Source organism: Chiloscyllium plagiosum, chromosome 7, assembly GCF_004010195.1.
Source record: "Chiloscyllium plagiosum isolate BGI_BamShark_2017 chromosome 7, ASM401019v2, whole genome shotgun sequence".
Classification (NCBI taxonomy): Eukaryota; Metazoa; Chordata; class Chondrichthyes; order Orectolobiformes; family Hemiscylliidae; genus Chiloscyllium; species Chiloscyllium plagiosum.
Window position 1 is genome coordinate 10,822,501 of NC_057716.1, and position 13,213 is coordinate 10,835,713.

Consider the following 13,213-nt stretch of genomic DNA (forward strand, 5'->3'; position numbering starts at 1 on the left):
CCAAGTTTGGCCCCGATGTTAGTCAGGAGGACTCTGCAGAGTAGACAGGGCTGGATTTTCCTTTATTGTTTACATGGCCTTGATCAGAGCTGGGTACGTTAACCAGTTTCTTCCCTTTTCTGAGATTTTGTAGCAGTTTGATAAAAACTGAATGCCTTGTTAGGCCAGTTCAAGCAGCATTTAAGAGTCGACCACATTCCTGTGCATCTGGAATCGCATGAAGGCCACACCAGGGGAGAATGCCAAATGTCCTTTGCTGAAGGGGATTAGTGAATGAGTTACATTTTTACAACAATCATTAATGCTTTCATGTTCACCATTAGACCTTTAATTCCAGAGGTATTGGGCCACAGAACACCACGCAGTTTTGATTGCTATCTAAACGTCTTGGATAAATTTATTGAATGGATACAGGGTATCCTTGTGAATAGCATAGCGTTTTATTTGGTGTCATAACCTTCAGGTATAGAATGCAATCAGTACGTCATATTTCGCAGGGAAATGTTTCCATGAGTTACAAATAATGGAACTAAAACAGAATTACATATTCCTATCCCAGGAACAAAGCTTTGTTTTATTCTAGTAAAAGGCAAAAACAAGCTCAAGATGGATACTGTACTAATAAGACCTGTAAATGTGAAGGTCCAGGTTTTGCACACCATTTGGTCCTGAATTGCCAATTGCAAAATGGTCAACTTGCCTGAAGGTGCTAAACAAGAGACCTTCAGGTTTGCCACTCAAGTGCTGATTAGACAAGTCTTCATAAAAGTGTGTATATGGATTCCTAGCCATCAATCCCGTTGAAATAATGGATTGTGCTGTCTCGCACACATTACCACTTTACAGGTTAACTAAAGCATTGAAATAGAGAGCGTACAGATTCACAGTGTTAACAGTGGAGGACACCCAGGGAAGGAGAAATGGCCTATGTACACTGGGAGGAAAGACAGGACCTTGTTTCCTTGCACTCTCTACCTGCGGCGACTGGAGCTACTCTGCCCTGAGTCTTCCTCTCAATCCCAGACCAGTCAGTGGAAAATTGAGCAAGGTGTCTATGAGCAAGCATATCCTTTCTCCTGTGAGCTATGTAAAGTGCCCAGCACAGTACAGAAGCACACTGCATAATCTTTTTAGGGAACAACTTCAGAGAATTTCTGAATTTGGCAATGTGTCCCCAAATGTTGGAAATACAAACCAAATGTTGGGAGTGCTGTGCATGGTATCTTTCATAAAACATAGCACAGTTCATCCATCTGCAAAGCTGTCTGAATTCAAAATGAATTCCAAATATAAATATGGTTGCTTGTGTCCTTCCTTAACTTCAATGTTATGGCTCAACTGTATGTCTCCATAATAGCCCTCTTAAGATAAAATAATTGTAACATCAAGGCCAAGAAAGCACAATTCCAAATCTGTTAGGCTGATAGCATATTTATTATGTTTCAGAATATTACGTATGTCAGAATTCTGTTTTCAACAAGGAATTAAAAGTCTCTCATGCGCCTGAAAGATCCAACAGTTGCATTGTAGCCTCCCCAGTCACTGTATCCCCTGTATTCACCAGGTCTCATGAAGTACTGTCGCCCTCTGTAACTGGGATGTTCATAGAAGATCCAGTAACCGTCCATCACATGGCAGGAGTGGATATCACGGTAACGGAAACGATCGTAGACAGATGGACAGTCATCCATGAATTCCATCATCTGTCCTCCAAAGTCAGGCCTCTCGTAAATCCTCATTCTGTAGGAGCTTCCTCGGTACTGGAATAGAGAAAAAACAAATTAATCATTTACTGGATGAGATCATCCCTGGTCAGGCCAGAAATTATTGCCCATTCCTAGTTGTCCAGAGGGCAGCTAAGAGTCAACCATATTGCTTTGGAACTGTAGGCTGGATCATGTAAGGACAGCAGTTTCCTTTCCTAAAGGACATTAATGAGCCAGATGGGTTTTTCTGACAATGGCAATGATTTCATGCACAATATTAAATTCTTAATTCCATTGCAGGATTCAAACTCAGATCTCCAGGAGGTTAGTTGGGTCTCAACGTTAATAGCCTAATGATAATACCACTAGGCCATCAACTCCTCTGAAATGGAACATGTGTGATGGCTCTATAAACATATGTGTACCAAGTGCAGTAAAATTGTATAAAAGAGGATGTGCTTTCTACTTGTAACATTATCAGGGAAACTACTTACAGTTTTAATGAAAATTCTCAAGCAAAGGCATTAAACAGCCTGTTTTGTATCAAGCTGTTCATGTCTCTTTTTGTATGTTGCAGTATTTGGTATTTGGCTCCCAGGCGTTTTGTAATCACTGTTTTGATAATATTCAATACTGTCAAACATTGAATAAAAATTACTGTTGATAAAAATAAAACCATGAGCGGAAAAGGTTTTGGAATGAAATTACAGTGCAGCCAGCCTTGGAACTAGAAATGGATATCCAGTTTGTGAATACTAACTTTGGAAATATGGGAACAAAGAAACAGGAATAGGCTATAGTGCCCTTCAAGCCTCTTCTGGCACTCAATCAGGTCATGGCGGATTATGACCTAAAGAGTTGCTTCCAATTAGTATGTCCTGGGAAAGAAGTAGAAGAAAGTCTAGAGAGCATTTTGATGCAATGTTTTCTCATGAGTTGTCCAATAAGTAGGTGCAAGTATGAACATTTGGCTCCTGAAAAAATTCTGGTCCCATTTCTCTCACCTTTCCAGCATGTGGTTTATCATGAATGCTTAGCCACACTATTTATTATTTATTTTGTTAATACATGTATCAATGAGAGTTTACACAGAGATTGTTTTGACTGGTCCCTGTGTTTTCTTGGAAGATGAGTCCACCCTGACTCTATCAGTGTATCCCAACAGTTCCATCCATTTCTCCATCAAAGTTACAGCTATCAATCAGGCCAGTCCTGAGGAAAATCATGCATGTTACAGCAGAGGCAAATTAGTTACGAGCAGACGCAATGCAGGAATGTGGAAATGACAAACCACTGAACCTTTTGATGAACTAAAGCAATAGGTGAACAATCCTTTGTAAATATTAACCAAGTGACCAGCTCATTTTGTCTATAAGGACAACGTTTGACTTACATGTGGGTAGGAGCGACATGACCTGACACAGTCATTGAATCCCATCCAGCGTTGGTAGTCAGGGTACTTCCCCCTGGTCAGAACATACTGGTATCCCATGTAATTGGGTTTCTCATACAGCACCCACCAGTCACTCTCAACACGGATGGAGTTACAGCGGCTGAAGTAAGAGGACAGGTCGGCACAGTCACTGCTGCACTCATAGTGCCGCCCCTGGAAGTTCCTGTTCTCGTAAAAGATGATCTGTGGGTAAAGGAAATGAAACAAAATATTTCTGTTTTCCAAGTAATTATTAATAAAAGGTGACAACTATGAAGGTTAACCTTACCTTTCCCATTTTGAGCTCACAGTTGGTATAGCAGCGTCTGCACATGCTATCACTCTGGCTGGTCTGTATTTATACACATGAGAGACCATTGCAGAGACTGCCTTTGTTATTTTAAACAATCTCAAGCACAGATCAGCAAAAAAAACCAAAAATGTGTTACAGATATTTCAATAAAACCCCTTTACTCAAAGCAATAGATTCTATTAGCTGTTTTTCGTTTGCTTTCATGTTGTTTCAATTGTCCTGTAGAGGAAAAAAAAGAACAAAAGATTAGGGGCCCTAGTTATTCTCAAAGTAAAATACACAAACAGCATTGAACTATACACTCTGCTGAGGTTATAACCAGATATTATTGCTTTGTTTATTATTTATTTTGCATACGCCACTTTCACCAAACTTTATATCAATAGAACTATGTGGATGTTTTTGAATTACATAATCAGCACACTTTAGTTTTAATATGATCCCTTCACCTCTTTCAGATCTGCTGCTGAATTGACCTTTAGCACAGTCGAACTGTTCCAATGCCAGCCTCCAACCTTTTGCACTTTATCAACCTCAAGTGCTCTAAACTACATCTTGCCATTCTCGAAATCGCATAGGTTTTGTTCACCTTTCACCCCTTTGCATCATGATGTGCATTGGCTTCTCATTTTGGCAATATCTCGATTTCAAAGTTTTCCTTTTTATTTTTAAATTGTTCCATTTCTTTTCCCTTTCCACACTGCAACTCAGAAATCCAGAGAGTAAATGTTAAAACTGGAGGCTCGTCTTTAACTATAATCTTTTCCTGACAAAGACATGCGCTGTATACCACAGAATCTTGGAAACTGGTGTAACTGGAGGCTTTTGGTCCCATTACTGTGGGTCTGGAGTCACACGTAGGCCAGACCAGATAAGGATGGGCAGATTTCTTTTGCTAATGGACATTAGTGAACCAGATGGGTTTTTGTTTAGAACAACTGGCAGTGGTTACATGATCCCCATTAGCTGGCCTTTAATTCCAGATCAGAGTATATGTCAATTTTGCTCAATGAAAGCTCAGTATTATACATCCTATTTCTATGCTGCTGCTTCAGAATGACAAACAAGTCATTGGACTAATACATCACAAAATGTTGAGGTGGGTAGTGATTGACAGCCATTTAAGATACACTTTTTAAAGGTACATGCACATCAAATCTCAACACCCCCATTTTCTAATAAAATGTTATCCTTAAATAGTCAACGTTATCACATGCCAAAGCAACAAATACAGAGTAATAAGTTTACCAGCATCTAAAATGTATCAACAATTTGATTTGTTGTTGAAACATTTCTGACTGTGTTCTAGTCGCATAAGGATTTTTCAGTTTTTTCTTATTGTGGTACTGTTCAGAATTAGTATTTATTTCCTCACGCAATTTGTTTCTGGATGTAAGCTAACAATTTTGACCGGATTCCAAGACACATCAGTTGGACATTGTATTCAAACTTCCTGTCTTATATTCAGATCAGGTGATATGCCCACATGCTGCTCATGGAGGTCTTTCATATCCTCCCTTCAACCACTTTCATCCAGTCAATGCATTGTGTATTCCTTGGAATATCCATGAGTGAGCTAGGGCAGTATTTGTTTGAACATGCCTGCCAAATAATCTTTCCCTATCAGTTCTGTGATATAACATTTGCAAGTTCAGAATAGCTGGTCCAAACTGTGTTATGTAGCCCATTGGCTGATTATCTTTGTTGAGTTAGGTAACCTTCTCCCATTATAAGCATAGGGGTTTCATTGGTGCTTCTTGTGATCTGTGGTCCTTAGCATTGTCTTGGGGCTACTCTGCTTGCCATTTACCTCCAGGCACTGGAACCATGGTGTCCACAACATAAGATATTTGAGGTGCGTATAGTGAATTTTCATAGTGACACTTATGTGTAATGGATTCTATTCAATGTGCTTGTTATCCTCATCACCTGATGGTGTCACATAACTGGGGATTTTATGGATCTTGTCTTGATATTGTCTGGGACACTGTCTTGGTTGGTTAGAATACTGCGCCTGTCTGGATTTTAGTTCTGGCTTCCCATAACATTGCACCTGAGCCTTCTTCTGGAGTACTGCATGCAGTTTTGGTCCTCCTGTTATTGGAAGGATGTCATCAAATTGGAGTGGTTTCAGGAAAGATTTACTAAGATGGTGCTGAGAATGGAAGATCTGAATATGAAAATAGACTTGAAAGGCTGGGACTTTATTCACTGGAGCATTGGAGGTTGAGGGGTGACTGTACAGAAATTTATAACATCATCAAGAGCATAGATAAGGGGAATAGCAAAGACCTGTCCCCTATGATGGGGGAGTTCAAAACTAGGGTACATGTTTTAAGGTGAGAGGAGAAAGATTTAAAAAGGACATGAGGGACAACTTTTTTACACAGAGTGGTTAGTATGTGGAAAAATCTGCCAGAGGAAGTGGTGGATGCAGGTGCAGTTACAACATTGAAAAGACATTTGGATATGTTCATGAATAGGAAAGGTTTAGAGGGATGTGGGCTGGATGCAAGCTGATGGTCTAGTTTAGTTTGGGAACATGGTGGGCGTGGGCTAGTTGGACAGAAGAGTCTGTTTCCATTTTGTATAACTCTATTTAATTTTTTTTGCATTGATGCTTCCAATATCCTCTGGTGCCACATTCCTTGCAAACATCATAAAAGCTGAGCATTTTTAGGGTGCATGCTTGAGGCTGTACTACCTGCATTGCCCATGAGGTTTGCGTGCATTGGCTACCATGTGAATGGTGCATAAATTATGTATAACCTGTAGGCTCTGTCAAAAGGACTGGGTGGCCATGCCATTCAGGCAGCTGTCAAGGTCACAGCTATCCAGAATTTTAGTGCCAGGGCTTTCATTTCAAGGAGCAATTGGGGAAGTGTGTGGCACCAACTCATCTTCGACACATAAACGCATCCAGGATATCACTGATATCTTTTTATCTAGATCCCATCTGTTACTGTCATTCCCTCATAATTAGCAGAGTCAAGCAACTTGCACAATAGTACGGTCCATCACCACTGACTGCTCCTGGGTTTAGAACACACCTATGTTACTTTAAAAATGCTCTATCATCAAATGGCAGCATTCATCAACAGAAGGGTCTTCCACTCCATCAATGATTAAATTATATCCAATCACAAATGCCAGATCTTGGAGGTCTGTGCAAGATATCCTGGGAAGTGCCATGACTCTTGTCTTCCTGAGAATTGACAAGTTTCTGCCTTCTTTCAAGATCCCCAAGCTATACAGAGATACTACTGGAATACAAGGACTGCCCTCAGCAAGCATGGCTCATGACACCTTTATAAGACCCTCAGATTGACACAGGATTATAGTGGAACAGACGATAAGCCTGCTTAAAATGAGGTTCAGATGCCTGGACAACTTGAACATAACCTCGTAGGGCAACCCAGAAAAGTTGTATCAGATTGTTGGGCAGGTGGGGAGGGGAGTGGGGGGTGGTCCCTGGATTCAGAGGAAATAGAGAATTGACAGCAATATTCTGAGGGAGAAAATACAGACAAGCATCAGGATGTTGACCTGTGTGAGAGAACAATACTTCCTCAAATGTGAAAAGGCAGTGATAGTCTCATTCTACAACAACAAAATCTGAGGAAGGGTCACTTGACGTGAAACGTAAACTCTAACTTCTCTCCAAAGATACTGCCAGATCTACTGAGCTTTTCCAGCAATTTCTGATTTACAGCATCCGCAGTTCTTTCAGTTTTTAAATAACCTCATTCTAACGTGCTTCCGGAATGAATGTGCTGGGCTTGTATTTCCTTGAATTGTTTAGCATTCTGCTGTTAATTTGAGAAGCAACTCCTGCTAGTGCAGAGGACATGTGATCAAAATTACAGTAGATTTATTTACATAGTAACGGGGTCCATCCAATCACATTAAATGTGGGAGAGTCTTTTCATGCTGAGATTGGAAGAAGAATCGTGAGGCTTGCACTTTGCTGTCCTCACAGTTGTTTTACCAGGTCACTGTTAGACACAGAGGGCCCTGCAGCAATTCTAAAGCAAATGATTGTAGGAAGGGTCACTGGACCTGAAACATTGACTCTGTTTCTCTCCAAAGATACTGCCAGATCTGCTGAGTTTCTCCAGCTACTTCTGTTTTTGTTTTAGGTTCCCAGCATCTGCAGTTCTTTGTTTTTTGTTTGTAAGATGTGGCAGTCAGAAGTTAGTCTATGATATGTCTTTGGTGGAGTTCCCATTCAAGTTGAAATAACACTAAGAATTGGAAAGAATGAAAATCTGCCATTCGAACTACCTTAGACGCTGAGAATGAAACGATAGCCTGGGAAGAGAAATGAAATTCCTAATCTAAATTCTTCAGTTCCTTGAGATCTTGGCATAATCTTGTTCTTTTTGAGACTAAGTATGGTGATGGCACCTAAAGGCAGGAAGTACTTGAGGTTGGGCCCAGAACAAGATGTCCTATGCCAATACATTCTTCTCAGCTCATTGAATAGTTCATTCTGCTATAACGCGTGTTTCGTTAACATGAGTTCACAATAACATGATTGATAAATTGGGAACACTGTTACTAAAGTACAAAGTTTTAAAGCATGCATTGCTTATAACGCAATTCCGGACCCAGCAGTTTAAATGGTGCTGCTATTACATGATTTTCTTATAACACAGGATTGCACAAGAACGGAGCTACCATGTTATTGTGAAACTGATGATATATACATGCATAAATAGAATATCAAATCCATAGGCAGGCACAAAGCATGATGGCGACTGTATCATTTAGGCTCAAACTTCCAGATGCCATATTTACCCAGATAACACTTCACATTTCTCTGCATTGAATTTCAATCGGCCAAATGTCTACCCATTTGGCCAACTTGTCAATGTCCCTCTGAAGTCACTCAGCATCATCCTCACGATGCACTATTCTCCCTAGCATAGAATCGTCTGCAAATTTAGAGATCTTTCCCTCAGCACCTAACTCCAAATTGTTTATATAAAGCAGACAAATCAAAGGGTTCTAACACTGATCCCTAGGGAACACCACTTTCAACTCATCTCTAATCTGAGAAATATCCATCTGTTTGCCATCTTTTAGCCAACTTCTAAACAATGCTGCCAAAAAAAACATCAATCCCAAACATTTTTCATTTACTAGCCAACTGCTATGTGTCATCGTAAAAAATGCTTTCTGAAAATCCAAATATACAACATCCACAGCACTCATCTCATCCTTTGCCTGTGACAGCCAATGTTGCATTTCTTTCACAAAAGGACAATTGGCTATTACACATCTGCCAGGTTTTACAGTTAAAATATTAAAAGAGCTGCAACACATACGAACTCCTGCATCATCAGGTCACAGGGGCTTCCATCTCAACTGGGAGAACTTACACATTTGATTACACCCTTCACCAGAGGGTTGCACTGGACAAAAACACAACTACAAATGTTGGCGCTGAGCAGAGGTCAAGCAGACATAATAAGTAACACTTTATTGTCTTCCACCTACTCTAATTCTATAAAGAAACGCCATTCATTTGGAAATCTTCACTCTTCAAATTTCCTCAACCAAATTCTTCTTATCAGTCATGGTAAACCAGACCTTCATGGCATGAGGGACTAACATTTCAATCTGTGTTCATGAATACAAAGGAAGTGCTTATGTGCCCACACTAATGTCTCTTAATGCCTCTGTCCTTCTGCAGGTGAAAAATATACACAACCGATGTGAACATACACAGACATGTGGATTGGAGGTTGGTGGGTTGGGAATAGAGTGGCTGGTATGCCTTATGTAGAGAGGACAAGGTAACAGAGTTGTCAGGAAAGTAAGGTGTCATACCAGCGCTGGTGGTGAGTTTGGAAGTGTACACTCCTCAATGGATTCTGCTACTTATGTGAGGGCCACAACTCATGATGCTACCATCTCTTTTCGTTTTACTTAGCAGTCTCTAGGTCCCATTCCCAAACTGCGAGAAGGAAGCAGAAGAGTTCTATCCTGCAGTCCCATTTCTAGCGCCACCTCTGAGGAGGATGATGTTGAACCCTCAGCAGATGCATTATCAAGGCATTCTTCCTCATTCTCCACCAGTACAGAGACATTCATTTCAAAGGTAATCTACTGAGAACAGGTTCACTGTTGTGATCTGGCAAGCACTGCACTGACACAGATCTCAGTGTGAGGACAGGTCTTTATTTCCATAATGTCGATGCTGTGATCACTCCTGCAAATACCCAGATGAACAGACACATTTGCAACAGGAAGAATGAGGACAAAACAAAATAGGTCTTTCTCTCATTTAGTTATAAGTTGACTTTAACTAGTCAAAAGTGCAGTTTGGTAGATATGTCCTTCAGGCTCATGCATGCTGTTCCATACCAGTTCTACTGAGGCACCCAAATAGAACTCCCCCACTCAGAGTACATTCTGTGCCATTGCATCCCTCATTTTCTCTTTCAAATATTCCTCAACATGAAGGAATATTGATTCATTAGTTGAGGATGATGATAGATGATGGCACTGAAAATAACGAAAGAAGAATTTGCATTTACATAGCACCTTTCGTAATCTCAGAATATCTCAAGGTTCTCCGCTTATAATAATGTATGAAATAGCCACAGAAACAGATGGTGGGAATAGATCACTTTCTAGCAAAGCTTGTTGAAATAGTTTTAGTGTGTGATATGTTTTCCGAAGTGTTTTTGATTTAATGAATTACATTCTCCTGGACAATTTCTTGTGTAGCTACCACTACCCCATAGGAATAAAGTCATCTGAATATCTCCCCTAACCAGACACTGACCATGCAACGTTCTGCAACTCCTTTCCAGTCACCTCTCATGCCTCCGCCAATCATATCTTATCCAAATAAATGTCTCCTCATCCCTTGGTGCTGCAGATGTTAAATTGCTAATGACCCCACTTTCCATCTTGTCTACTGCCTTAGTTGATGTTGCTGTTGGTTCCCTCTTTTCAGGTACTGTCTGCCTCAGTGGGGAAGGTGTTACAAGTTGGGGACTATGTGTTGCAAGTTACCCCTTTTGCAGGCTACAGTTGCACTGATAGAACACTGGAACTTGTGAGGCTGAGTGAGCTGAAACAAAGCAGCCTCAGGTGATCTTGGTGCATTATTTAACAGAGTAAAATCAAAAGATCGGCTGGTTCTAATTAATAGGATGAGCCACTTTGAGCCATACAAATCCCTGCAATAGATAATCCCCTCAGGCTCTATACCAGCTGTTCTGGATGTGTGGTGGTCCACTCATTTTCTGCTTTTCTAATTGTTCCTTTTAATGATGATATCACTAAGATTATTGTCGTAAAGGATTCTGCATGAGATCACCAACTGCAAGTACTATTTTGCGCAATTATTATGCAAACCCCAAAATTGAACAATATAATAGTGTAATGGAGAGTATTTTATTAGGATGGCAAATATTTTACAAGGACAAGCTAGAAATCCCTCATTCGCCTGAAAGATCCGATAGTTGAGCTGTAGCCTCCCCAGTCACTGTATCTCCTGTATTCACCGGGTCTCATGAAGTACTGTCGCCCTCTGTAGTTGGGATGTTCATAGAAGATCCAGTAACCGTCCATCACATGGCAGGAGTGGATGTCACGGTAACGGAAATGATCGTAGACAGATGGACAGTCATCCATGAATTCCATCATCTGTCCTCCAAAGTCAGACCTCTCATAAATCCTCATTCTGTAGGAACCTCCTCGGTACTGGAATAGAAATAAGATGTTATTGTAGATATATATTTAATATATACAAAATAGTTAGCCATTGTTCAAATGGACTGTAGGTATCATTCCCTGAAAAAAAAAGAGAGACACAAACACACATGGATCTTGGTTCTCAGGTACTACCTTATACTACTCATAGGGAGGGAGAGTGAGCAGACCTCCATGAACTGCTCCAGTTTTCTCAGGGACTGAAAACACACTTGGTATTCATCTGCATTTCACATCGAGCTAACTGTACTAGCCAAATCCCACATATGGCAGTAAACAGAAAGCAAGACTGATATATAACAAGGCCCATTTGATGACATTAACCATTGGAGCGAAGCTGAGGTGACCTATTATTATCAGTTTAATAGGTTGCTGTGTTTGAAGCTTCGATATAAACTTGTGCAGGTAATCACAGAAGTGCCTGTAAGAGTACACGTGAGATTAATACTAGTTGAACACAGACTGAAGTTTTTCAATGTCCATAAAATTCTTTTGCAATTGCTATCATTTTGTGTTTCTCCAAGTAGGACAATTTGTTTTTTCCTATAATATATATTAAATAGTTAAAATTAGCTGAAGTGAGTAAGTAAAAGTATATTAATTAACAGATTGTATTCAGTTATCTCTTAGTCCAGCTGTAGATTACCTTATTGTTTCAATTTGGATGGACTGCCATCATGTGGTGCACAAAGCTAAGTTTGCATAACTATTGCTTTAAGAAACAAACTGCCTAACTTAATCTCAAGATCAGAAACATGTGGATCAGTAAATCAGATCAGATGGGTGACAGACAGACAGTCTCCTGCCTGCTAACACCATTGGCAGAAGTTAACTTCTGGCCTGTGGAAATAGCCAATGATTGTACAGACTTGTTGTTCATGATTTAAAATTTTGAGCATTTTGATCATTTCTCAGTGTTAGTTTGGGTCAGAAATACAAACCACCAGAAATGACTCACATATGGGTAACTGCGACATGACCTGACACAGTCATTGAATCCCATCCAGCGCTGGTAGTCAGGATACTCTCCCCTGGTAATTGGGTTTCTCATACAGCACCCACCAGTCACTGTCAACACGGATGGAGTTACAGCGGCTGAAATAGGAGTGCAGGTCAGCACAGTCACTGCTGCACTCATAGTGCCGCCCCTGGAAGTTCCTGTCCTCGTAAAAGATGATCTGTGGAAAGAGATAAATCCTTGTAAATTACTCATTTCTCAAACTCAGCAATACTTTATAGAAAATTCTGACAATATATAAACAATGTAATTCTTGCCTTTCCCATTTTGAGCTCAAAGCTTAGTAACTGACTGAATATTTCAGCTCCTCACACAACTTCGTATTTATATGCTGGGTAGAAATACCTCTCTGGGCCATACTTTTGTTATTGTAATGAGCACCATAGTTTAAAATCAGCACAAAAGCAGAAAAAAACCATGTCATGTTCATGCATTGTAAAGCAAACTATTTTAAGGCACCAATATAGCATTGAATGTGTTTTGCCTCCATGCCATTTTAATTGTGCGAAGAAGGCAACGTCATTATGTTTCAATTACTGTATCTGCACAGAAGTTCTCGAACAGTTGTCACTAGATATTCAATCAGGTACATTTCCAAAAGGTTGGGGTAGTGACTGAAGTTGACTTTTAAACTGTTCAAAAGACAGGTGTATATATCCAGAACAAATTCCTTTATTTGCAGCACTCTCCGTCATGCCTAATCTGTAACTGCCAGGGTGATTTAACTCTGTATTGTTCTCCACAATCTATTAAAGATTTATCACTGCATGTATCTATTTGGTTTTGTGCATGTTATTTATTAACAGAAGTTACAGCCCATACTCAGTATCCTACCTTAATTAATGTCCATTGGTCTTGCTTCTGTTTTGTTGCATTAGGTTCCAAATTTCAGTCTAGCTGAGACCATTTTGCAGGTATAAGCAGACCAATCAAAAGACAGACGATGGTGTGATCATACACATTAGAAGCCTGGACGAAATTTCAAGCCCGGACGGAATTTCACATTGGCCCCA

General features: G+C 40.1%; 1 protein-coding gene and 1 pseudogene across 1 annotated transcript; both read right to left on the bottom strand.

Annotated features, from left to right (window-relative positions):
* Window positions 1-1,411: 1,411 nt before the first annotated feature.
* LOC122551302 (gamma-crystallin S-1-like) lies at window positions 1,412-3,515 on the bottom strand. Its single transcript, XM_043693009.1, has 3 exons — window positions 3,428-3,515; window positions 3,100-3,342; window positions 1,412-1,760 (listed from the first exon to the last, which is right to left on the bottom strand). Exons 1-3 carry the CDS (start codon window positions 3,470-3,472, stop codon window positions 1,485-1,487), a joined length of 564 nt encoding a protein of 187 aa, XP_043548944.1. The 5' UTR covers window positions 3,473-3,515; the 3' UTR covers window positions 1,412-1,484.
* Window positions 3,516-10,845: 7,330 nt separating this feature from the next.
* On the bottom strand, window positions 10,846-12,541 carry LOC122551310 (annotated as a pseudogene).
* Between the last annotated feature and the right edge of the window lie 672 nt (window positions 12,542-13,213).

What these genes read in the sequence shown, in the direction of transcription:
- LOC122551302 (XM_043693009.1), bottom strand. Translation starts at nt 3,472, where the DNA reads ATGTGCAGACGCTGCTATACCAACTGTGAGCTCAAAATGGGAAAG. An exon ending in GTGAGCTCAAAATGGGAAAG is followed by an intron (nt 3,343 to 3,427) that starts GTAAGGTTAACC and finishes CTTTACCCACAG; the next exon opens with ATCATCTTTTACGAGAACAG. An exon ending in CATGTCGCTCCTACCCACAT is followed by an intron (nt 1,761 to 3,099) that starts GTAAGTCAAACG and finishes TCTCTATTCCAG; the next exon opens with TACCGAGGAAGCTCCTACAG.